A 23,717-nucleotide genomic window follows, 5' to 3' on the forward strand; every position below is an offset into this window, starting at 1 on the left:
CCTTAACTTGTTGGCGGTGCACACGCCAGTCTTAGCGTCGCCGCTGTCTGATTGGACCTTCCTGCCAATGTTTGTGGTGGCGATTGGCCCGTTGCGGTTGCGCTCCGCCTTGTTCCGGCGTGCCCGCCTTCCCGGCTTTAGGATTTCTGATTGGCTGAGAGGGCTCAACCCGTGCTATCGGATTGGCTGTTCTAGGCCGCGTGCATGAGCAGCAGGGTACGCTGCGAGTGCGGGGCTCAGAGTGGAGGCAGCGGCGGAGCGGTGACACGGGGTGCCCGCTCGGAGGATGGTCCCCGCTGTGGGGCTGCCGCTGCTGAGCCCGCCCTGCCCCGCCGTGAGTGCCGCGGCGGCGCGGGCGTGGGCGCTCCCCGCGCTCGGAGCCGGGGCGGGAGCGGGAGGCGGGGGCACCGCCAGCCGCCCGGGGCCGGGGCGGAGGGGGCGCGTACGGGGGCCGCCCCTCCCCCCAGGGCCCCCAGCGCGGACGTTGCCGTGGCGAGGTGGGCGCTAACGGACGCGGCCTTGTCGCCACGGCGACGGGCCGAACCCGGCGTGGGGCCGCGGGCCCCTTCCCCTCCTGGCGCCGGCACGGCACGGCACGGCACGGGGAGAGGCGGCCTCGGGCCACCGGCGGCCTCTCGCCGCCCTGCTCGCCGCCGCCGCAGCCCGGGGCGCCGGTGACGGAGCCGCGGTGGGGGCCTCTTTGTCCGCCCGCTCCTGCGAGCGGGGCCGCCGCCTCTCCCGGGGCGCCGGGAGCGCGCGGCCCTCGGCGGCGCCGGTGCTCGCCTCCCCTTCGGCGCTCGTGTGGGTCTTGCTTTGGGGGGGGGGAGGGTCTGGTCGCTTCGGCGCTGCGGGTGGTGCGCTTCGTAGCGCCTGCCCTCCCGTGCGGACACGGCCTCGAAGCGCGGCGGCGCCCGTGGCCGGGGAAAGCGGGCGGGGGTGGGCGCCCGGCCTTTGGGGGGGGGGGGGGGGGTTGCGTGTCATAGCGTCGGATGAAACGAGCGGAGACCACGAGCCGTGAAACGCTGTTCGGAGAGTTGCTCGTGGACGGGGTGACAAGTTGTTAGCGTTGCTCAGCTGCAGCGTCTTTGCAGCGTTGTCAAGAGTAGAGAACGTGCTGTGTATCATCTTTGTGCTTTTCCTCTGTGTGTGTGTGTGTGTGAGAGAGAGAGAGAGAGAACTCAAGCTGGAAATCACTCGGCTTCAGAATACCGTGCAAAAGTATTCCCTCCCCCCCACCCCCCCGCCTCAGTTTAGCGTTTGATCCCCTGGAAACTAACTTCCCGTTGGGTTTGTTCTCAGCCTGGTTTCCTAAGGAAAGGCACCTTATGGACATGCTCAGTTTTTTGCTGCTTCACCCAGTAATTTTAGCTCTGTAGGTGGTTTTAATCAAACTTGCTAGTGCTGGAAATCTTAAGGAGATTGAAAGTCTTAACTCCATGAAAATCAAAACCTGACAAACGTAAAAGATATGACTTCTTTTGCTCGTAGTGAGTGCAGGACGCTTAGACTTACAGCTCTTTTTTCAGTCTTTGTGACAGCGCAGGTGTACTGAGTCTGTTAGCATACACGTGGCTTGTATGCAACCATAGTGCACGGTGCTGGTTTTCTGGAGAAGTTTACAGGGAAGAGGAAGGATAGTAAGGTGAAAAAGAGGGGAGAGGTGAAGTGATAAGTCACTAGCCATAAACATGTAGAAAACAATGCTTCTGTTGTTCTTGCTTTTCACATAATAGCTTGTTTTTCTATTATATTCCATCCAGCTGCATAATTACTAGAAACATTAATCAAAGATAACTTTGTGATGGTACACAAAATCAGGTAATGTAAGAGCCCTGGTTGAAAGCGTGATTTTAATTTTACTTTTTCATATATGCGTTGGAATGATTTTAGCTATATGTAACTATATAGTGGTGTAACAAACTGCTGGGTGTTACTGTCACTCACATGAATTGTGTGCGATAGTAGGACAAATAAGATGAAAGAGAATATTGGGAAATTTTGACTTTTTTTAAAGGATTTAGAACTTTATCTCCATAACTGGAAGTTGGAAGTAATAATGATCCATAAGTCTATTTTGGGGTCAGATGCATTTGACTACTGGAAATACAGCCATCGCTAATGGAACTAAACTTAGAAAATGCTGGTGGGCTAGGTAAATTTTCATGATTTTTTTTAAGCTACATCTATTCAAAACAACATAGCAGGTATGTTAAGCAGCATAAGTATAGATACAGGCCATGAAGTAGTTGGATATTATTTATTCCTTAAGAGATACAGTAAGGTTATAGATGAATGGAAAGATTAGAAGTAGATGAAAAATGGCAGTGGTGGCTAGAGGAGCTGTGAAGGGAGCATTAGGTTGTGAATACTTTATTGTGACTTTGCTGCTTTGATTCCTTGTTTTCTGAGTAGTTAAATGTTCCTCAAAGCTGACTGGGAACAGGTGATTGTCAGGTAAGTATCATTGCGATAAGTGTCTGACACGTGCCTGCTGTGTGCAGCACGTACTTAGCATCCATAGCTGCGCTTTAGTGTTAGTCTGAAATTCCAAAGATGGCTTAGGAGCAAGAAGAAAGGGAAAACTTGACAGAAGCGTTCTGCTGACATCTGCAGATGTTGTCTTGTTGGGGCAAATATTGCTAGTAGTTCGTACTTTAATTCCTCACAAAAAAAATGGGGTGGGGGGAAGAGAGAGCTAGTTTCATGTGGGATTTTTTGTTTTGTTTTGTTTTTTTTTTTAATATATTGAAATCATAAGAACATTTTTGAGCTTCCAAATATTAAAGTGTAACAAATTAAGCAACAAAATCATTCAAAATACTGCTGCATTCAAGTGTGCTTTTAATTTGCAAAATGGACTGGCTTACAGCGTGTAGCATTGTAACCAATCATGCTCAGCTTAGATGTGAATTAATATAGTATGTGGGTTGAGTTTGGATACTATGTAGTGTAGAAGTAAAAAATAATTACATATGAGGATTGAGTGTGAGGACATGCTGAATTAGACAAGATCTGCTGGATTATTTAGTTTTTGTAAAATAGTATACTATTTTATTATAAATGTTTGGATCCAAGATACTTGTAAAAATGACTTTGTAAATGACGCATGACTGGGCAGAGGCATAAGTAGAAAAGCATTTGATATAAAAGCATTCTCCATAAACCATGGCTATCTGCATGTAAAACTTGTAAAATATAATTAAACTTGTACAAAAAATATCATTAAGTATATGCCATATTCGAGGACACTGAATAAGTGTCACAGGAAAATGTTTCAGCTGAGATAGTTTTCAGTTAAATAGCAAATAATGTTGATTACTGTCCCCAAAAGTCAAAATACTAGTGGAGGTGTGTGTCTGGCTCTACCACCAGGTACAGGTGAAATATAACCAGGTGTTTGAATGAAGATAGATAGAGTGAAATTAATATAAACAAATTTTGTTTCTAATAATTTCATAACGGGTCTTGTTGTAATTCTCAGCCTTTCAAAAAGCTGATTTGCCTGTGTCCAGCTTTAAGGACTGTTCATATTCAGTATTACCAGTGACCTTATAACTTCCTGTGCTAGTGTTCTTCATCTCTGTTATGCTTGTGGCTCCTTTATTCACGTTAAGTCCCTCAAGAACACGTTTTCCTAGTCTAAAAGTTATCAATCGCAATGTGAGGGGTGTGAGTGTTCTGGAAAGACAAGTGGAAGGAAACATTTCAGAATGAGAGCTTCAGCCTATGACTTGCTTTGTTTCAGATTGCAATAAAACAATTAAAGACTGCACGCCCCTAATTAAGAAGTGGTGTACAGTGCCAAACTTGCATAAAGGTAGCCTTAATTTGCTGGTTAGAATAAAATTCCAGCTTTTATATGTGCTTTTCATATGTACAAACTACAGTCTGTTATGACTTTGTAAGTGTAGCACAGCTGTCATGTTCTGAGTGAATATGAAAGTGATTCTGATATGTACACAGGGTTGACAAATTGTGTGTAAACTGAACAGGTTTATTTGCTGTATGAAGAGCTATGGAATTAATCTTTTTAAGATGAATGAGTTACTTTTGCAACCATGATGTATAACAGCAATCTTCTACAGCAGCCAAGCCATGTATCATTGTGATTTAGATAAGATGAAAGTAGCAGACTGTTAAAAATATTTAGTGCTTCTGGTTTAACAAGTGCCTTCCCTACCTAATTACCTGAATTTCTGTCAGATTAACTGACCGAGATGAAGACCATAAAATGAGCTCAATTCCACCTGAAAGCACATCTCAGTTGTGCTTGTACTCTGATATCAAACTGAGTTCTTTGTGGCCAGTCTCTGTTGAGGCAGGAATGATCAGAATGTGGATCTATTAACCTTTGGATCTAAATGCAGTTTTCGTATATCTTTTGTTCTGAAAGTCACTGGTATGGTGGGTTATGCCATAAGAGGATTATTGAAAATTTATTCTTTGACTCTTAACATGATGCCAGAAGCCTGATGTGACATTATGGGAAGAGGAAAGTTTAACTGTAGTAAGTTTTGTTTCTTATAGTATGTGAAGGTTAAAGTGAAAAGAATGTGGGCCCTTTGAGGTGTCTGCCTGCATCTGTAATTTGTAATAAGTGGTTATCTTACAAGACACTTATTTCAAGCCTTCAGGCTTTGGTTAAGTTGGATCCTGATTTGCTTTTTCATATCAGTGAAGTTCTTAGCTAGGAACTGAATATAAATTGTCTTATATTGGTTGGATTGCATTTTACTACTTTCTAAGTGCTTACTACAATAATAAAATTATTTCCTTTATCAGTACTAAATTTCTGCGGTAGCTTTTCTTTTGAAAGATAGTTCATGTACTATCAAGAGTAAATAAGTATTTCTATATGTCAATTCTCCCAAGCTAAATAACTAGTTCTAAATGTCATGGAACTAATGAATCCAGGTTTCATATGGATCTGCATCAAGTGGTTCCATTTCCTGATGTCTAACATCTGATTTGCTTTTACATTTTTTTTGCCTTGAAATATGATTAGGAAAGTGTCTGCTTTACCTGGTCATCTACCCTCAAATGTCTTTAATTGAACCTCTCTATTAAATTCAGCTGAAATTGTCTGCAGCTTTATCCCTGCCAATAATATTTGAGCTCATCTGTCAAACATTCAGTTAACAACATGAGTCCTTTACTCCTGAAACTGAAGGACTTGCCCAGTGGACCTGTTCTATCTGGAGGAAACTTGGAAGAGCAGAGGGCAGAAAAAAATACTGATATTATGAAAGAATTAGCCCTCCTCCCTTTACAAAATCCTTTTCGTAGGAGCCTCACATTCTTTCTTGCCTGGAATGAAAAGATTGCAAAGACTTCTAAAAGTTCATTGTAACTGTAATAGCGAAAGCACAGTCGCGGGAATAATGTTCTGTCCTTTTTCCAAGAATGTGGCAGTGCACTACCTGGACAGGTGTTTTGGAGGCACTTTTGTACAGCTTCTGTATTGTACTGTGTCAATTCTGAAAGCTGAAGGGAAGTTCTGTTAACTAATTCTTTTAAGAATGTGGTACTTAGAAATCATGTGTATAAGAGCAGAGTTGAGGAGTAAGTTTTACATTAAAACTGAAATACTGTTTTACGTCTTCTACCTTGGCCTTGTTCCCCCTTGTAATTATTGGTGCCTTTAGCCCCACTAAGATTCATAGGGAAAATTGTCACTCTGAAAAAGTCAAAGGTTGCAACCAAATCTCAGCATAGATTCTCTTTTGGATGTTATAAAGGAGCTTTATAATGAAGGACCATACAGTAATGCTTCCTGTATCATGATCTCATTGTAAGCTCTAGTTTGTGTCAAGTTTTTCAAACTCCATGCCTATAAAATACTTAAGAACTTCAGTGTGTAATCCTTTTTGCTTAGTGAAGCATTCCCTTGAAAAGATGAATAAAAATTGTATAAACTTTCTGGATGCCGTGCACAATTCAGTTCTAGGATATTTTGCACTTCCTGTTAAGAGTCTTCAAGAGAGAGCTACAAATTGTTTTGCCAGATATCCATGTCTGTTGCATACCTGTCAGAGTATCACTTAATATCTCAAGGCCTTATGCAGTTTTGTACGTAGAGGACATGAAAATAATTTGTACAACAACAGAGAGCTCAAGTTAAAGCCAAGAAAATGGAATGGAGAGTAGTATTTTGGCCATATAAGTGATATTTTGAGTTTCCATTGATTATCAGGCCCTGTGACAAAGTACTAATATTTGGATAGAGATTTCATTTGAAGATGAGGTCACATCAGAAAACAGAATTAGACTAGATATTACTGAAACTGTAACTCGAACATTTGTCGAACCGGTCTTTGGTGTTTCAAATACAAATTTCATGTGAAAGGCTTCCACAGTTGTTATAAATAATCATCTTGGTTCCTGTAATCAGAGACCATGAAGTCATATGTATGCTATGACTTTTCCAGCAAAAGGGGATTCTTAGTTCTTTAGGCAACATGCTGCCAGGAGGGTTTGGCTCACCGTTTGATACTACTGCACTGAACTGGGAATGCATTCAGTCTCAGCCACAATATAGGCAATCTATAAACTGATACAGATAACCTAACCTGCACGGAAAATGATGACCTCGTATACAAAGAGGTTGGCTGCACTCCATTGTTTTATTTACTTAGCATTTCCCATCAAAGCAGTGTTGTTTTCTTTTGTCAAGAATAGCATTATCAGATCTGTCTTCAATTTGAAAGTGATTTTATATTTTGAAGTGTACTGTGGGTCACTGGGCCTTGAAAACCAAGGAGATAAACACTGTCTTGCAAATTAGAGACATTCCGTATACTTCTCCAATTTCTTCGTGAAATTGTTATGTGGTAACTTTTGAATCTTTATGAAATGTGTAAAGAACATTGGGATCGTGAAGAATTCCCTGATCACTGCTGTCTGGTTTCCAAAGAAAACAGTGCTAGCCCCCTTTATTTTGATTTGAAATAACTGAAAGCATTCCTCAGGGTGGTAGCTTTGGTCTTCATAATTCTAACCTGCATAATAATTGTAGATCTTTACCTTCAAATGAAAAACAAGCCATTATAAAATTGTATTTCAGTTTTAATGTATAAGTTAATCAATTTTTGACACTATCACGTAGTATCTTCATAGGTAAGCTGATGAAGTACAGGCTAAATGAGCATACAAGGCAGTGGATTGAAAACTGACTGAGCAGCAGAGCTCAAAGTGTTGTGATCAGTGACATAAAATCTAGTTGGAGGCTAGTAACTAGTGGTGTACCCCAGGAGTCAACACTGGGTCCAGTATTGTTCAACCTATTCATCAGTGACACACAGATGAAAGGACAGAGTGCAGATGATACCAAGCTGGGAGGAGTGGCTGACACACCTGAGGGTTGTGCTGACATTCAGAGAGACCTGGACAGGCTGGAGAGCTGGGCAGAGAGGACCCCCATGAAGTTCAACAAGGGCAAGTGGAGGGTCCTGCACCTGGGCAGGAATAACCCTAGGCACCAGTACAGGCTGGGGGCCGACCTTCTGGAGAGCAGCTCTGCAGAGAAGGACCTGGAAGTGCTGGTAGACAACAAACTGACCATGAGCCAACAATGTGGTCTTGAGGCCAAGAAGGCCAATAGTATCCTTGGGTGCATTGGGAAGAGTGTTGCCAGCAGGTTGAGGGAGGTGACCCTGCCCCTCTACTCAGCCCTGGTGAGGCCTCATCTCGAGTACTGTGTCCAGTTCTGGGCTCCCCAGTACGAGAGACACACGGAGGCCACTGTGGAGCCATGGCGATGACTAAAGGATTGGAGCATCTCTCATGGAAAAAGGCTGTGAGAGCTGGGCCTGTTTAGCCTAGAGAAAACTGAGAGGAGATCTTATCAATGTCTATAAATATCTTAAGGGAGGGGGTAAAGAGAATGAGATCAGACTCTTTTCAGTGGAGCCCAGTGATAGGACAAGAGGTAACGGGCACAAACTGAAACACAGGAACGTTCATCTGAATGTAAGGAAAAAGATTTTTTCACTGAGACTGACAGAGCAGTGGAACGGGTTGGCTAGAGAAGCTGTGGAGTCGCCATCCTTGGAGCTATTCAAAAACCATCTGGACAGGTGTGTGGGCAGCCTGCTGTAGGTGGTTCTGAGTGGGGGGTGTGTGTGGACTGGATGATTTTCAGAGGTCCCTTCCAACCTGAAATGTTCTGTGATTCTGTGAAATGCCTGCTTCTGTATATCAATTCATCCAGCCCACAGAAGATAGCTGGAGTTTCAGGTAGGTCTCTTCCTTCTATCGCATTGTAGGCCACTGTGGTCTATTTGTAATACCAAGATTGTCCACACAATGTTTGAGGGTGGCAGCAGCTCACATGTGGATGCGAAATACCAGAAATAGAATCATAGAATCAGTAAGTCCTTAAATAGTTTTCGGGACAGCATCAGCTAAGAGATTTGATTCAACAGAAATGATATCTTTCTCTACCCCTCTTCTAAGATGTAAAAGAGATCATACTAACCTAGGAAAACTGGAGGGGCAGGAATCATAGAGCAAGAAGAATAAGCATGATAAGTGGATCTTCAGGAGTTTAATAGGACACTTCTTTTCCAGAAGTTTTTTACACAGATCTGGTCAGGATTTTTCAGAGAAATGAGCCTATAGCTACTCCCTCCTAAAACTGCCTTACGACTTTAATATTACTAAAAATATAAATAGAAACAAAATTTTATATAGATATGAGGGTCTATTACTTGAATGATAAACCTGTTTCTTCCTGCAGTGTTGTTTCTTTTTTTTTTTAAAGGGAGGAGGGACAGAAAACTAACTTTCTAGTTCTCTTGCATAACATTTATTATATATTAGACTTTCTGAAACTTAATTCCTTTAAATCAGCAGAGAGGAAGATGACAATGTATTTCAGTTTAGATAACACAAACAAAATAGGTAAAGAAAAAAATATGAAAGCAATGAAATTTTTCCTCATCTGTCTTTTTTTTTTTTTTTTTTTTCCTTTTTTTTTTTTTTGGTGTCTGCAAATAAAGTGGATTTTATAATGAGCTTTAGCTTGTAAGCATTGATTTGCTTTTCTTAACTTTTGCCAAAGCTCAAGAAACAGTTTAGTTGCCCTGGGAAACAATCAGCTGGTTTGGACTGAGAATGTATGTTCTGTGCAAAGTTAACCTAGCTCTCTCCTGCTCTTGAATCCCTCTTACTTCTTAGGCAAAAGATGATGTATGTTGTGATGAGCCTGAAGCACATGCGTTACTGAGGCGGTGGATCACAGACTAAAGCAGTATCCATTTGCCTGCCTTCAGGGTCAGAGCTGACCTCACTCTTTCTTCTCTACCTAGCCTCAATGTTTTGTAAACTTCTGGGAGCTTAATGTCTTTGGGAATGTTCACTGAGGTTGGTCAGTGGGCACAGTGGTTGTTGTGGGTGGGTAGGTGAATAGACCTGACGTGCAATAAGGGGAGAACTTTGTTTTCTTCCAAAACAGGCTGAAAGATACCAAAGATATTTTTATTCTTACAGGAGTGGGGGAATGGAATCCCACTCCATTTCCTGCACAGTGGTCTTAACAGGTAGCTTGTTTAGGCAAGTAAGTTGGTGGATATATAGGTAACAATCACAAAACAATGGTTCCTAGTTTAGTTTCCTATGATCATTTTATTAGGGGAACACAAAATTAGAATAGATAGTGTTCTTTGTCTCAAGGGTACCTTGCCTGTGATTAAAAGCCTTAGGTCCCCAGTTGAAGCTAGTTTTGCTTTAAACTGTGCAAAGAAGATTGGGAAAGAGCTGCAGCAGTCAGCGAAATGAGTGAAGGGGGCATCTTGCAGAGAAAATAGTAGTTTTTAAATAGTTATTTATGCCTTGGAATTGGTCTTAGCTCTAACTTGTGACTATCTAAGTAAGATGTATAAAACTAGTAAAAACTGTAAGACTATAGCAGTGGAACTATAACAGCTTATACTTGCTGAAGTGTTCTAAGAGGAAAAAGACAGGTTTGGACTCCTGGTAGTGTTACGGACTGAGTAACTGCATATTAAAAATAAATTCTTTCTACCTCATATAGAGGAATGTAGCAGCTTTTCTAATTTGAGGAGGTGTGCAGCTTTGTGTGTGTGTGTTTTTCTTTTTTTTTTTTGTAGAGTTGTAGAGACAGTCTGTTAAAATAATTGGGAAGAATTATTTTCATTAAAAATTAATGTTAAGTTTGGAAACACTTCCTAAAGAGAGCTGCTGAAAAAATGTGCTGTGAAGTGCTCAGTAATATAGGAAGTAAAAGAATTCTTCAATTCTTCTTAAAAAGCTAAAGCACTGGATCTTCTGGCATATCTTTTGAAGAATAGATTTCATAAAATTGGTTACCAAAGAAGACCTGCAAAGATGGGGGGTAGATGACAAGAGACTTAAACATTATTTTCAGATTTTCCACCCTATTTTTTCAGAACCACAGAAGAGATTGAATTACATTAAACTTAAATCCTCAAAAGACAAAGTATCTTGCCATTTATGTGGATTACAGTTCCTTTAAACAAAAACCTGTATTTCGAGTTGACATTGTAAGATCTATAAACTATGTAAAGCTTGGATGAAGCTTGGCACTAAATAAATATAAACATTGAATTGTCTCTCCTTGATCTGGCTGAAGGATTTGGAATTTGCTTCATTACCTCTGCAGAAGGCATTCAGCTGAGTCAAGTGACCGTATTTCATGAGTGAAGTTAAAACATATTTATGCCTGTGCTTATAAAACAAATATGTGTCTTCTGCTTTAGTGAATTAGTAAATGACTCTCTCCTCAAAGAAATATTGCTTGTGATGAAATAAGGAAAGAAGAATTCATCAACAAATCTCTAGTGATGCAGCAGCTGCTAAGAAGAAATGAAGATAGCATAAACATTACTCACCTGCTAGCAAAAGCCTCTACCTAGGCAGCATTTTTATTTTAATTTTCCAAAGCCCATATTTTCAGCAGTTTTTTACATGCTCCCTTCCTAGTGTTGCCAGCTCTAGCTGTTTTGAGGTTTATGAAGGAAAATGCAAAGGTCTTTTTTGTCCTTACCAGATAAGAACAGGAAAAGAAATGAAGTTCGCATCTTAGAGTACAATCTAGAAGTAGAAACTCTAGAGCTGCATATGGTGTCACACTTAACCTCTTCTTTTCAAGGAGCAAATCAGAACTTGAAATAAACTTGTTAATTAGATAATATGTATAGTCTTGTTTTTTCTCTTGCCTCTTGCAAAAATAATTTGCAGCTTTGGGGGACACATTGGTTGAATTGTGTGAATTTTATAAATCTTCCCACTTAAAGTTGTTCCACGGCATCTACACCCTGTTTCTTCAGTATGAAATGGGCTGTAGGCTCTAGCCAAAATGAGGCATAGCAAGTATGAAAGTTGCTTATGACTTGATTATAGACAGTGTGGTAGCATCTGCTTGGCCTGGCTTGTGCAGGCAGTGACATCACTAGGGAGAGCCTTACTGACTTCAGTGTTTTTTTTTTTTGTTTGTTTGTTTGTTTGTTTTTTTTAAGACATTGGGACATACTGAGTCTTTACCTATTACCTTTGCATTTTCTCAGGATCAAAGAAAGAGTTAAAAGTTTATTATTAAAGGTTCAGCACAAACTCCCACTGAGACCCTGCCTGTCTTCCCAGTGTTATATTGCTGTATTGTTTGAGGCATTCTCTCCAGAAGAAGTAAGGCAATGCAAGAAATGTGTAGACCTTGGCTTGAGGAGGTAGGGATGTTGGGAATGGGTTGAGTTGAGGAAGCACAGGCTCTGGTCAGAAGAGGGAGCTAGCGTATCGGAGTACAAAGAGCCCCTGTATGTGGGAAGAAGTGGCTATGCTGACTTGAGGCGCAGAGAAGATGCAAATGTGGACATGATCCAGGCCATGGGTAGGAAGATGCGAGTGGAGTTAGGATGTGTGCATCTGCTTTGGGGGTGTAGGATTTTTGCTTATTTCCTTACCCTGATACATAAAAACAGTACTGTATATTCTACATTAAATGACCCCTTTGCACTTTTGAATAGCTGGTTTACCTGATAGACAAGGTACTGTCTTAATGATGAATTACAAGAAAGTAGCGTTACCTGTTGGCTACTCTGCTTTCTTACATCTTTGCTGATAGTCTTAATGGCAGCAGTTCTGCTCTGCTGCTTGTAGCACAGCCTTAAAAAAAAAAAAAAAAAAAAAAAAAAAAAAAAAAAAAACACTCTGAAATGAGGGGTGCTAACCTCAGTCTCTCAAGGTATGTGTGCTTCTCTTCAATTGCTAGTACTGTAAAAGATGTCTGGCATCTAATCCATTTATTCTAACCAGACTTACTGTTTTTGTAATCAGAATTACAAATTTTCTAAACTGTTCCAGCTAATCTCTTCATCATTCAATACTGCCATATCTGACATAGTGAGAACAGCTAGAATCTATGTGAAGAAGTACCACTGACCATCATCATCCAAGCACAGGAGATTAGAAGTTAGAGATGCCTTCATGCGGAACTGGCTCTTCTGTCTTTCAGAGTTCTGAATCTTCAGTAACTAGAAGGACCTAAGATACCAACTGGGCTAGTCTTACTCCATGCAAAAAAAGTAAAATTATTAGTAAATTAAACTAAATGGATGCTATTTAAAGGAGGAGAAATCTGGTTTTAAAATGGAATATTGCAAGGTAATTTATAAGAGAGCGAAGTACAGTGCTGAAGTTGCACTACTACTTTCTCCCACAATAAGAGATTAATTGAATCAATTCTTTTCATAATTTATGGAGTGAAGTGCTCACATTGATAAGCTAGGGAAATTTCTGGTGGTTGTGTTTCAGATAGCTATGTGTAGCATTAGTGAATTGGTGTAGCATGGTAACTTGACTTGGAGATGATTCTGTCAAAAGCAAGGCTTTTGACACTGTCTTCCATAACATGTGCTAGCCAAGCTCAGGAAGTGTGGTTAGATGAATAGACAAGGAGGTGGACTGAGAGCTGGTTCAAAGGCAGAGCTCAGAGGGTCGTCATCAGTGGCGTGGAGTCCAGTTGGAGGCCTGTGGCTAGTGTGGTTCCCCAGGGCTCAGTACTGGGTCCCATCCTGTTCAACTACTTCATCAATGACCTGGATGAGGGGACAGAGTGCTTCCTCAGCAAGTCTGCTGATGTTACCAAGCTGGGAGGAGTGGCTGAAACACCTGAGGGTTGTGCTGACATTCAGAGAGACCTGGACAGGCTGGAGAGTTGGGCAGAGAGGACACTCATGAACTTCAGCAAGGGCAAGTGCAGAGTCCTGCACCTGGGGAAAAATAACCCTAGGCACCAGTACAGGCTGGGGGCTGACCTTCTGGAGAGCAGCTCTGCAGAGAAGGACCTGGGAGTGCTGGTAGACAGCAAACTGACCATGAGCCAGAACTGTGCCCTTGTGGCCAGGAAAGCCAATGGTATCCTTGGGTGCATTGGGAAGACTGTTGCCAGCAGGTCGAGGGAGGTGATCCTGCCCCTCTACTCAGCCCTGGTGAGGCCTCATCTCGAGTACTGTGTCCAGTTCTGGGCTCCCCAGCACAAGAGAGACATGGAGCTACTGCAGAGTCCAGCGCAGGGCTACGAAGATGATCAGAGGGCTGTGAGAGCTGGGCCTGTTTAGCCTGGAGAAGAGAAGACTGACGGGAGATCTCGTCAGTGTGTACAAGTACCTGAAGGGAGGGTGTCAAGGGGATGGGACTAAACTTTTTCCAGTTGTCCCATGTGACCGGACAAGAGGCAGTCGGCAAAAATTGAAGCACAGGAAGTTCTGCCTGAACATGAGGGGGAATTTCTTCACTGAGAGAGTGACGGAGCAGTGGAAGAGGTTACGCAGAGAGGTTGTGGAGTCTCCTTCTCTGGAGATACTCAAAGCCTGCCTGGGTGCAGGTGGATCCCTGGAGAGGGATGGACTAGATGATCTCCAGAAGTCACTTCCATCCTCAACCGTTCTGTGATTCTGTGCAAGTTCATGATGGCTTGAACACTGTTGTGTCAGATGGAGTAGCTGAATTATGTTCCTGAAATTTTCATGTACTTTTGAGTTCCCCGAGCTGGATCTGTTTGCAGGATATTGCCTGTTTGTTTTACTTCCTAAGCTGCCAGCATTGCCTCTGTATCTGTTCCCGTAAATACAGTGCTTAAATAAAGGGTAGAGTCATTAAGCAGCATCGGCTCTTAAATGTTTTTTCCCAGTTAATCTTCACTGATTGAGAGCACTGCGTTTAATTAAACTTTTAGATTGTAAAGACTGGAGAGCAACATCTTGGTGCTATTCTGGCACAGTAACAGTTTCCGGTAGCTTTAAGCACACGTGCATACACACCCCTTTCTGAAGTGCATGCTTCAATGCATTGGGAGCTCTGTAGATGGCTGGCTTTCTGGTTCACAGGGAAACTGTTTTTTCTAATTTTTAATGTCAGTGTCAGTACTGTTAGGCTTAGTTTATATTAAGAATTGCTTGATGTTGAAAGTTGTATTAAAATCCGCCCCAACTTCCTTACAGTAAAACAAAAAAACAATCAAAAAACCCACTAAAGATAAGAAGGCTGCTAATAGAAGCTGATGAGCTCTTCAGGAGGAGCCAGGGAGAGATGAAGCCTCAAGAAGTCTGAGGGTCCATGTGAAGAGTTGCAATAGCAGGTTGGTGGGTAAGAGAACAAGCAGAAACATGAAACTAAATACAAACCTCAGCCATACCAAAAATAGATTTTTTTTTCTGCTGTCACCTACGGTTTACTTCATGTTCCTTGGTCTCTAAAACACATTCCTTTAGTAGATATATATTCAGCCATCATTGACTTAATCTCATCTTCTAATTCCTTGTTTCATATTTTTTTTGTTTGCGTGAATGCAGGCTGCTTATATGCTCAAGCTGAGGAAAAGTTAGTTGCAACTTAGTAGGCCCTTGCATATGGCTCTATTTTGTAACTTTTTTTAACTGCATTTTATCTATCTGAGAATATAGGGTATCATCTTTAGTCATTTTAAGCTGTACATCAGTTCAATAACAAGCAAGTCCTATAACTTGCTACATCAATAGCACTGTAAATTTGTGTTTAATAAATTGCCCTCATTGTTACTTGTATTTTGCGTAGTATTCACATTTTATTTAAGACTGGGAACTGAATACATACTTAACTAGGAATTGCTGATGAAAAAGAACAAAGTGCTCAGCTGTACCTCTTCCTATTTAAAAAAAAACAAGAAAGAAAATTATATCGTATGATTATTTTTTTAAGTTGTTGGAGTTATATTTGTTTTTTATTTAAAGTAAAGGTGATGGAAACCAATTCATCATACACAACAGGGATTCATATAGCACCCCTATAGGTAATGTACTTCCATTTTTTAATGCTCACATGACTAGTCATCCTGTATTAGAGTGATGGATTTTTAGGTACATTAAAATATGGCTCTGTCCTTGCAGTCAAAGGCCAAATGATGCAACAAATGCCATGTGCTAAAAATTGGGAAGAGTGCAGAAGTCATTAATTCCTTTCTCAACTTTCTTCAGGCTCTCTTCTCTGAAACCATGCCAGAGATGACGGAGAACGAGACACCCACTAAGAAGCAACACCGGTGAGTCTCTACGGCAAAAGGACTGAAATGTGTTGACCAGCCTATTTTGTAGTTCTGCAGCCTGTGATATATTGCATTAATAAAGTTTCTAGTTAAAGATTTGACAAGAAGGGCTATTAAAATGAAATTCTGAGAGCTGACTATGGTTGATTCAAAAGTTTGGGAATTCTGGTTGCAAAGCTACCTCTCTTTCTTCCCCTCTCCATACTGAATTATTTGCCAGTCTAAGATGTGTCTTCCTTGGCAACCTAGCAAATGCGATTCTTTGATTATTACGTAGACTACTTAGATTTCTGTGAGACTGTATTTCCACCGAGGTTAGTGTGCAGCCTCTATTAAAGAGACTCCTTGTAGATACCAGGTTTTGTGTAAAATAAACAACCAAACAAAGGAAAAATTAACTCATTTTATTGGGATAATATAGATCTTTTTCTCAAATCACAGTGGGATTTAGATCTCATTTCTCAAATCACTGCTGGAATGAAAAATACATCTTGAGATTGAATCCTATAGCCAACATCTGTAACAAAGTGACTTGGAGCTCATTACATGCTTTTTACATACTTTTCCCTTTTTTTTCACTCTCCTTTGTAGTAGCCTGTTGATCTAATACCTGATTTGATAGGACATTCCTTTACTCCCTAGTGAAATAAAAAATGTTAAAATGTTAACATCCATTTGATGTTAGCTGACTATATAGGATAGGATTTACGACTACAAAAGTGCAGCAAGAACATTTATTTGCCCTACAGAAATTGTTGTTTTCAAAGTCGTCATGGATTTTGCAGTTCATTCTTTCTTTCTGCACTAATGGAATTTTTTTGATTCTATATTGGTAACAGAGACAAAGAGCAGCAGGATCTCTTCAGCCCTTATGTTCTTCTGTATATGTAGAATATACAATCATTTAAAACTGACAGATATGTGTCTTGCATATGAGTGGGAGAACTGCAGTTTACCGTAAAATAAGGAACCATTCTTAAACAATTACTTGCATGTGTTCTGATTCTGTTGGCACAGATTTATAGTAAACAGAAGATTCATCACTTCTTGAACATTTGTATAACAAATGTGCAAGCTTCAGTTGACATTTATTTGACTCTAAAGATGTTTATCTTTAAGCATTGTTATTTAGTCATGTCTCTAGAGCTGGCCACTTGCAGTGACAGCAGTGTCCTGTAATCGTTGTCTGAGTTACTCTAGATGAACATTCCTCTCTGTGAGTCACCAGAAATGAATATATGTCAACTCAGAGCATAAAGGATACATGTCCCATAGTAATTGCAGTAGTCATCTTTGTATCCAATGCAATCCATCCAATGTATCTTGTATTCCTTTTTCACTTCAGATTCCTTGTTATATCTGGTTTCTGCTTTAACAAGGGAAATTAAGAGCGGAAGGTACTACTTCACCTGTTGCATGCTCTAGCTGTCTAGTCTGAGAGGATGGTCTTAGAGAGGAATCTTTTGAAATACCTTTTTTTTTGGAATATTTATTTTACTAGAGAATATATGCTTTGCTTTGTTGTACTTTCCAAGAGTATTTGACTCAATACGTGTGTGCACTACATTTGGTTTGTATATGTAGAGTAGGCACATGGGATTTATCATCTTCCAGCAAAGCAATTGTAGGCATTACAGAGTGATTCTGACCTGGTTACCATTGGTCCAGAAATCCCAGAAAAACATGTGAAAACAGAGTCAACTGCCATACCCTCAAAGTATATCTAGACCAAATTTAGAGGCAGTAAAGAAGAACTGCAGAGAAATAGTAATTCTGATTTATCAAGCAAAGGAAGCGTGTTTGATACCAGCAGATATGATCTTTGATGGTTAACATATCTGCAAGAAACTGTATGGTAATCTTTTTACTGTTTTGGTGACCCATGGAATGTAAAAGTAACATTTCAAATAAAGGATTAACTGTCTTGCTGCTCAAAAAGGAGGGTTTTTTGTTTGTTTGTTTGTATTTTCTATAATTTTCTCTATTATGGTAGTAGCAAAGGCCTGGAATTGTATAGTACCAAGGCCTGAACATTGTATATTATAATATGTAGCGCTGAAGAAAAACATAAGAAAATTCCACCTCTGCCCCTATAAATATGTAGCAATACTCGAATGGAATATTAGGCTATGCATTATTAAGCTGGAATTGATTTAAGTCTGAAAATTAATGAATTATTTTGGAAACTGTTTAATACTGGTGTCTAATAAGAATCCTTATAAGTATTACTTGTGTGTTCCTATTCACAGAGCAGAATGTAGGATTAAAAAAAATTAACTGTAAATGAACAAAATTTTTTTTTAATTATCTATATAAAGTTTTTCCTTCTGTTTCACTTAACTATTTTCCTTTTACCTTTCACAGAAAGAAAAACCGGGAGACACACAACGCAGGTAGGAACGTTATGTTTTGTTGTTTGACAGGGAAATGAGCATAGATTTTTTTTTTTTTTGAACTATTGAAAACATACTTTGCATGGAGAAGGTCCCTTCATAAGAGCTCGTTACGGTAAAGGAAAAAAAGAAAAAACCCTACTCAACTTTTTCTGTAGTCTTGCACAGAACATCTTTATGGAATGGCTTCCTGACTGGGCTCTAGTTTGCTGGTTTCCACAATACAAGGTTACAGTAACATGTCCAAGTTTGAAAGTGTGACCATGTCTCCTGTCTTATCATTACTAGTAAACTTAGAGGTAAACAATTTCAATTCTGTTCAATTCTTAAGGAAGATAAATGCACAGTCATCCACACACAAATATCCAGCCTCCCCCCTTTTTTTTTTAATAAAGGAGTAAATACTTGAGCAAAACAGAGATGGGTATCTGACCCAAGAGCTTCAGAGTTTTCCTGGGTTGGAAATATTCCTGGCCTGTCCCTTCAGGCATCCATGTGGATGCTGTCTTCCCACAAATTCTATGTGAATGTGATTTATATGTTGTAGGACTTGCTTCTCTCCTGCAGTGTATAGTCTTTTCTTTTTATTTCCAGCTTTAATGGCATTTAATAAGTAACAGCAGAAAGAGAGATATGGGAAGAGTCTGATAGGTTTGACCTAGTTTATCCCAAGAACTCAAATCCAGTTTTTCTGTCATTAAACTGTGCTACAGACTGACTGGAAAAAATACCAAGTAGTTTTCGTGTGAAGACTGTGGAATATAATGTTTGTAGAGTTGTGCCAAGCGTTTGGCCAATATCTTGAGGATCAAGAAGTATTAGGAAATAATCCAATCAAATCTCTTTTTTCCGAACTTGTTCTGATTTTCAGTTCATCTTTTCCTTTTGCTGATAGCTTTCCAAAGTGCTTATGTACTAGGCCTTGTCTTTCTGTTTTAGATTAAGTTTCTTGCAAAAGAGACGTCTTGCTGTGTTTGAATAGTGTTTTGTGTATTTATGCCTGCCTCTCTGAACACCTCTAGCCTGTCCTGAAATTTCAAAAATACTTTAGTAGTTTGAAAAATGTAACCTGAAATGACAGACTACTGAAAAAAAGAAGGGGGGAGGGTAAATTAAATCCATGCGCTCTTCAGGAAGGAATACAGTAGATGTAGACCACTGTTTGCCCAAAGCAGGCCTGCCTACACGAAACTCGAGGCAATAGTCATAGCAATGCATGATATGTTGATTTGAATCTTCACAGAGTCATGGCAGAACTTTATGCAGGCTCTTGGGGAAAAAGGCATCTGGCAGTTTTGCTTTGCATGGAATCAAAAAGCACCTCAGTCAATAATAACAAAAACAAAAACAAACAAACAAAAAAACTACGCAAGACAGAACTGTATTTGAAAGAAGCTGACTCTAGTGGAAGAACTAGGGACTAACAATAGCTGGAAAAAAACATGCTGGAAGGTTTTTCAGATCTGCCCAGACTTGTTTAGTGTAAACCCTCTGTGCCAGTGCTTAGGTGTTGTGAACAGGCTGATCATGTCACTGGAGGACTATACATTGAGCATTTTCTGATCTTCTCCAAGAGGTAATTCACTGGAAATATTGCTTATTAAATATTTTCTTTACTCCTAGTCAGAATTAGACCTTGCAAAACAATGAAAGCCATTGAACATAAAGATGTTCATATACCTAGAGCTTCAACTATATTCTGTATTAGCTGCTCCATGTATCTAGAACTTCAATTATATTCTGTGTTAGCTGTTGCATCAATACAGATTTAAAATGGAGATCGAAAATGTATAGAATCTAAACTCTTTCTCTTTTGGTGCTAACTTAGCACCATAGCTCAACTTAACTAATGCTCCTTAGCATTAGGAGTTAAGAGACCCTGATTTCATTCCCAAATCTGCAACTCATTCTTTACATAATCTTGGTCTATTTGCTTTTTGTATGTTTAAAATGAGTATAATCTTTATTTGCCTTTTGAAAAAAGTTTCATAAACTTCGTCTGGAAAACATTATAAAACCTGAATTTTCAGTAGTAATAACTTTCCTTTTCCACAAACTCCTTTCCTCAACACCCCTTCTTTTCTAAATAGATGTTAATTCTATTGAATATTACTTCGATAACTGAGGAAACTTTTTCCTCTCAAATTAATAAGGATTTTGATAGCTCGTAAAATAATGTATTTATGAGCACGAAGATTGGTACTAGTTATGCTGCTGTTGTGCTGATTTGCCCAGCCAGATGACACAGTCCGTGTTATTTTTGCTTAGTGGAGAGACATCGAAAGAAGAAAATAAATGCTGGAATAAACAGAATTGGAGAACTTATTCCCTGTTCTCCAGCCCTTAAGCAGGTAAGTGTCCATTCAGATGTACATAGAAACTTCTTGTAAAATGCTTGCACACGTATCCGTGTCCACAGAAGTGTAATTACTTGTTTTGATACTTGTCTCATGCAGAAGGCAAAACTGTCTGAATTCATATGCTCAGAAATCTTGGTCGTTAACCATATTACAAAAATTATTTGCAGTAGAATTGCCTACTGGAAATGCAGAGCCATATGAATGTAATTACATAGATGTTGAGCTGCTTATCTGAAGGTGCTCCATACCACTGCTGAAAAAATGAGAGTATGAGTTAGACATGCAACTGACTTTCTCCTTAGTTCATGTGTGTGATACTTTGGATCGGGTGCTAGATAGACTAACTTGCCTCTAATGACCTGGTCAGCTTGCTGATGTCTGCCTGTGGATTTGATTCAGTCTTCCAAAGTTTGCATCAAGCGTGGCTGAATGTTAGTAACAACAGAAATTATAACTCCTATCTCAGCTGGTGTCTACCCTGTTGTGTTGACCAAATAGCTGTTTGCCCTTTTCTCTGTGAAAAGGGTGGCAGACCATTCTGGTGGATCTTACCAGTGTGTTGCCAGTTAGATTGTGCAGCTCCTGTTTGTCAGGTTGTTTTCTATGGATGGTGTTGAATGTAGTCTGTATGATGCTTGAGTGATGAAACCTGTGAGTTAAGCAAGATTGTTTTTCAGGTGTTTCTCCTAAACCCTTCTCTACCCTTTTCTGATAATCACTTAATGTCCCAAGATTTAAACAGAACAGAGCACACACTTATTTTTATAGTCTTTTGTATAATCTGATGAAAGCAATTCACCATGTCAATAATGGCAATAGGAACAAGCAAGGCAGTGTGCTCATGAAAAATGAAACAAGGCAAGTGGTTTGAGGCTGGTGCCTCGAAGCTGTCGTCTTCAAGACAGAATAGTTTACAGCAGAGATTAGTCTATCACTAGCAGTTCCTGGAGAATAGTAGAACAAGAAAAAAATGAGGAAACAATAAGTTTAGCAAGTATAGCTTCATAAAAGGAATATGGTGGGCATTACAAAGTATTTCCTCTTCCTAAATTATCCAGTAAATTAGTTTCAAAATCATTCATAAATCTGTCTGAATAATTCTTCCACGTTGGTTTCTTTCCAGATAAAACTTTTACAAAGCAATATCCTGGTAATTTCATGTCATCATAGAACAGTTGTGGTTGAAAGGGGCCTCTGGAGATTATCTGGTCCAGCTCCTCTGCTCAGGCAGGGTCAGCTAGAGCAGGTTGCCCATGTACCATGTCCAGTCAGGATGTGATGTATAGGTTTATTGTGACATATATGTTTTCTAGTGGACACAAATATTAGGCTGTTCAGCAGGCAATGATGCTTGCTATTTTTGGGGTCCATGGCTTATTATCTAGCTTTTGGTATCAGAAAATGATAGCTTCTGCATTGAAACTTTTATTTCATAGAAACTCATTGCATTTAGGGTCAGCGTCACTTATGAAACCTGTAGTTCATTTAAAAAGCAACATTTGTAGAATCGTTTAAATTAGCATATCTTTTAAAATGAAGACTATTTGATATCTGGAGTACTGTGTCAAGTTCTGGGCTCCCCAGTACAAGAGACACATGGAGCTACTGGAGAGAGTCCAGCGTAGGGCTATGAAGATGGTCAGAGGGCTGGAGCATCTGCCCTATGCGGAACAACTGCGAGAGCTGGGCCTCTTCAGCCTGGGGAAGAGAAGACTGAGGGGGGGATCTTGTCAATGTGTACAAAGTACCTGAAGGGAGGGTGTCAAGGAGATGGGGACAAACTCTTTTCAGTTGTCCCATGTGAGCAGACAAGAGGCAGTGGGCAGAAACTGAAGCACAGGAAGTTCCGCCTGAACGTGAGGGGGAATTTCTTCACTGTGAGAGTGACAGAGCACTGGAGGAGGTTGCGCAGATAGGTTGTGGGGTCTCCTTCTCTGGAGATATTCAAAGCCCATCTGGATGCAACCCTGTCTAACATGCTGTAGGTGACCCTACTGAGCAGGGAGGTTGGACTAGATCTCCAGAGGTCCCTTCCAACCTTACTGATTCTATGATCAGAAGCATCATTAATGGGTCTGTCAGTGACAGATCTTTCTCCTAATTTTATATATATTTTATTTTAAAGAGCAAGAACATGATCCTGGATCAGGCCTTTAAGTATATAACAGAAATGAAAAGACAGAATGATGAACTTCTGTTAAACGGAGGGAACAGCGAGCAGGGTAAGTAAATACTTCCATTGGAGGTTCTAGAATTTCTGTCATTTATTTATACTGTGTGTGTGTTAGTATTGACTAATAAAAAAGCCAGGAGCTCTTATTTTCTCTTGATAACAAACTTTAGGAATCCCAAGACATTATACACATACAGAGAAAATATAGCTGCTTAGAGTAACCTGAAAACAGGAAGCTAAAGAAAATGCCCGGGTGCATATTCTTGCACATAACTATGAGATGCTGAAGCAGTCATGTTATGATATACAGTAATTAAAGAGCTTTCAAGTACAAAATCATCTGGTAGACTCCACCCTGATTTACTCTGCTTGACTGCCTGAGTACCTGCTGTCAAAAGTTGTAATGACCAGAATAATTTCTAACAAACTTGTCAGGTGTTTTTCACTGAAATTGTGGGGTTCCTTCATGCACAGAGCTATTTTTCCCGTTAAATACTTCAGAAGTGATAATAGCATATTTAAAAAAAACAAAATGCATCATATTAAATCTTACTGAACAGATGCACAGAAATGTAGTAATATGGAGGAATGACAGAAATGAACTCATAGGTAACATTATCGCTTATGATTTTTCTTTCTCCCTATCGAATGGAATTCTAAGCAGTTCATTTTTATTTCATCCATGCACTTGCTTTGAAAAAGCTAGGTGACTTTTTTTGTTAGGTGAGCTATCTCCAAGTACATTGCCAACTTTTGTGGCTTTACATAAGTGTTTTTGTATTTAATTTGCACATCACTTCTATATGTAATGAAAATTAAGTGTCCTGGAAAGCCATGAGATCATTAGTTAAATAAAAACAGTGCTTACAGAGGGTCAGGGAAAGGAGAAAGATAAATTAATGTGCTTATCTTTCCTTTTGTCACTAAAAAATTAGACCAGTTTCATCTGATTTAGTCTTTATATATATATACACACACACACACACACATCTATGTGAGTATATATATGCATGTATATGTGTATATTTTTTCTAAATAAATAAAATATTAATAATTAATAATATAATTAAATAATTTAAATAATAAATAATTTGATATATCTGACTACTGGTGATTTAGCAGTCTGTGAGGTTCATTCACTTTCCTGCTCAGTAGAGAGGTTTATCAAGAGTGTTCATTTATGTTTAGGCCTTAACCATTTGAAGAGAGCATACATGATCAACAATTTATCTCAG

General features: G+C 39.9%; 1 protein-coding gene across 1 annotated transcript in view; it reads left to right on the plus strand.

Annotated features, from left to right (window-relative positions):
• The first annotated feature begins 295 nt into the window (after window positions 1–295).
• The window catches only part of USF3 (upstream transcription factor family member 3), a 30,563-nt gene continuing 7,141 nt past the window's right edge, over window positions 296–23,717 (plus strand). Inside the window, exons 1-5 of the mRNA XM_062571562.1 lie at window positions 296–334; window positions 15,489–15,553; window positions 17,921–17,949; window positions 20,218–20,300; window positions 22,435–22,531. Of these exons, the coding sequence (XP_062427546.1) occupies window positions 15,507–15,553; window positions 17,921–17,949; window positions 20,218–20,300; window positions 22,435–22,531 (256 nt within the window). The 5' untranslated portion in view covers window positions 296–334; window positions 15,489–15,506. The remainder of the gene's footprint in view (window positions 335–15,488; window positions 15,554–17,920; window positions 17,950–20,217; window positions 20,301–22,434; window positions 22,532–23,717) is intronic.

Source organism: Rhea pennata, chromosome 1, assembly GCF_028389875.1.
Source record: "Rhea pennata isolate bPtePen1 chromosome 1, bPtePen1.pri, whole genome shotgun sequence".
In the NCBI taxonomy this organism is placed as follows: Eukaryota; Metazoa; Chordata; class Aves; order Rheiformes; family Rheidae; genus Rhea; species Rhea pennata.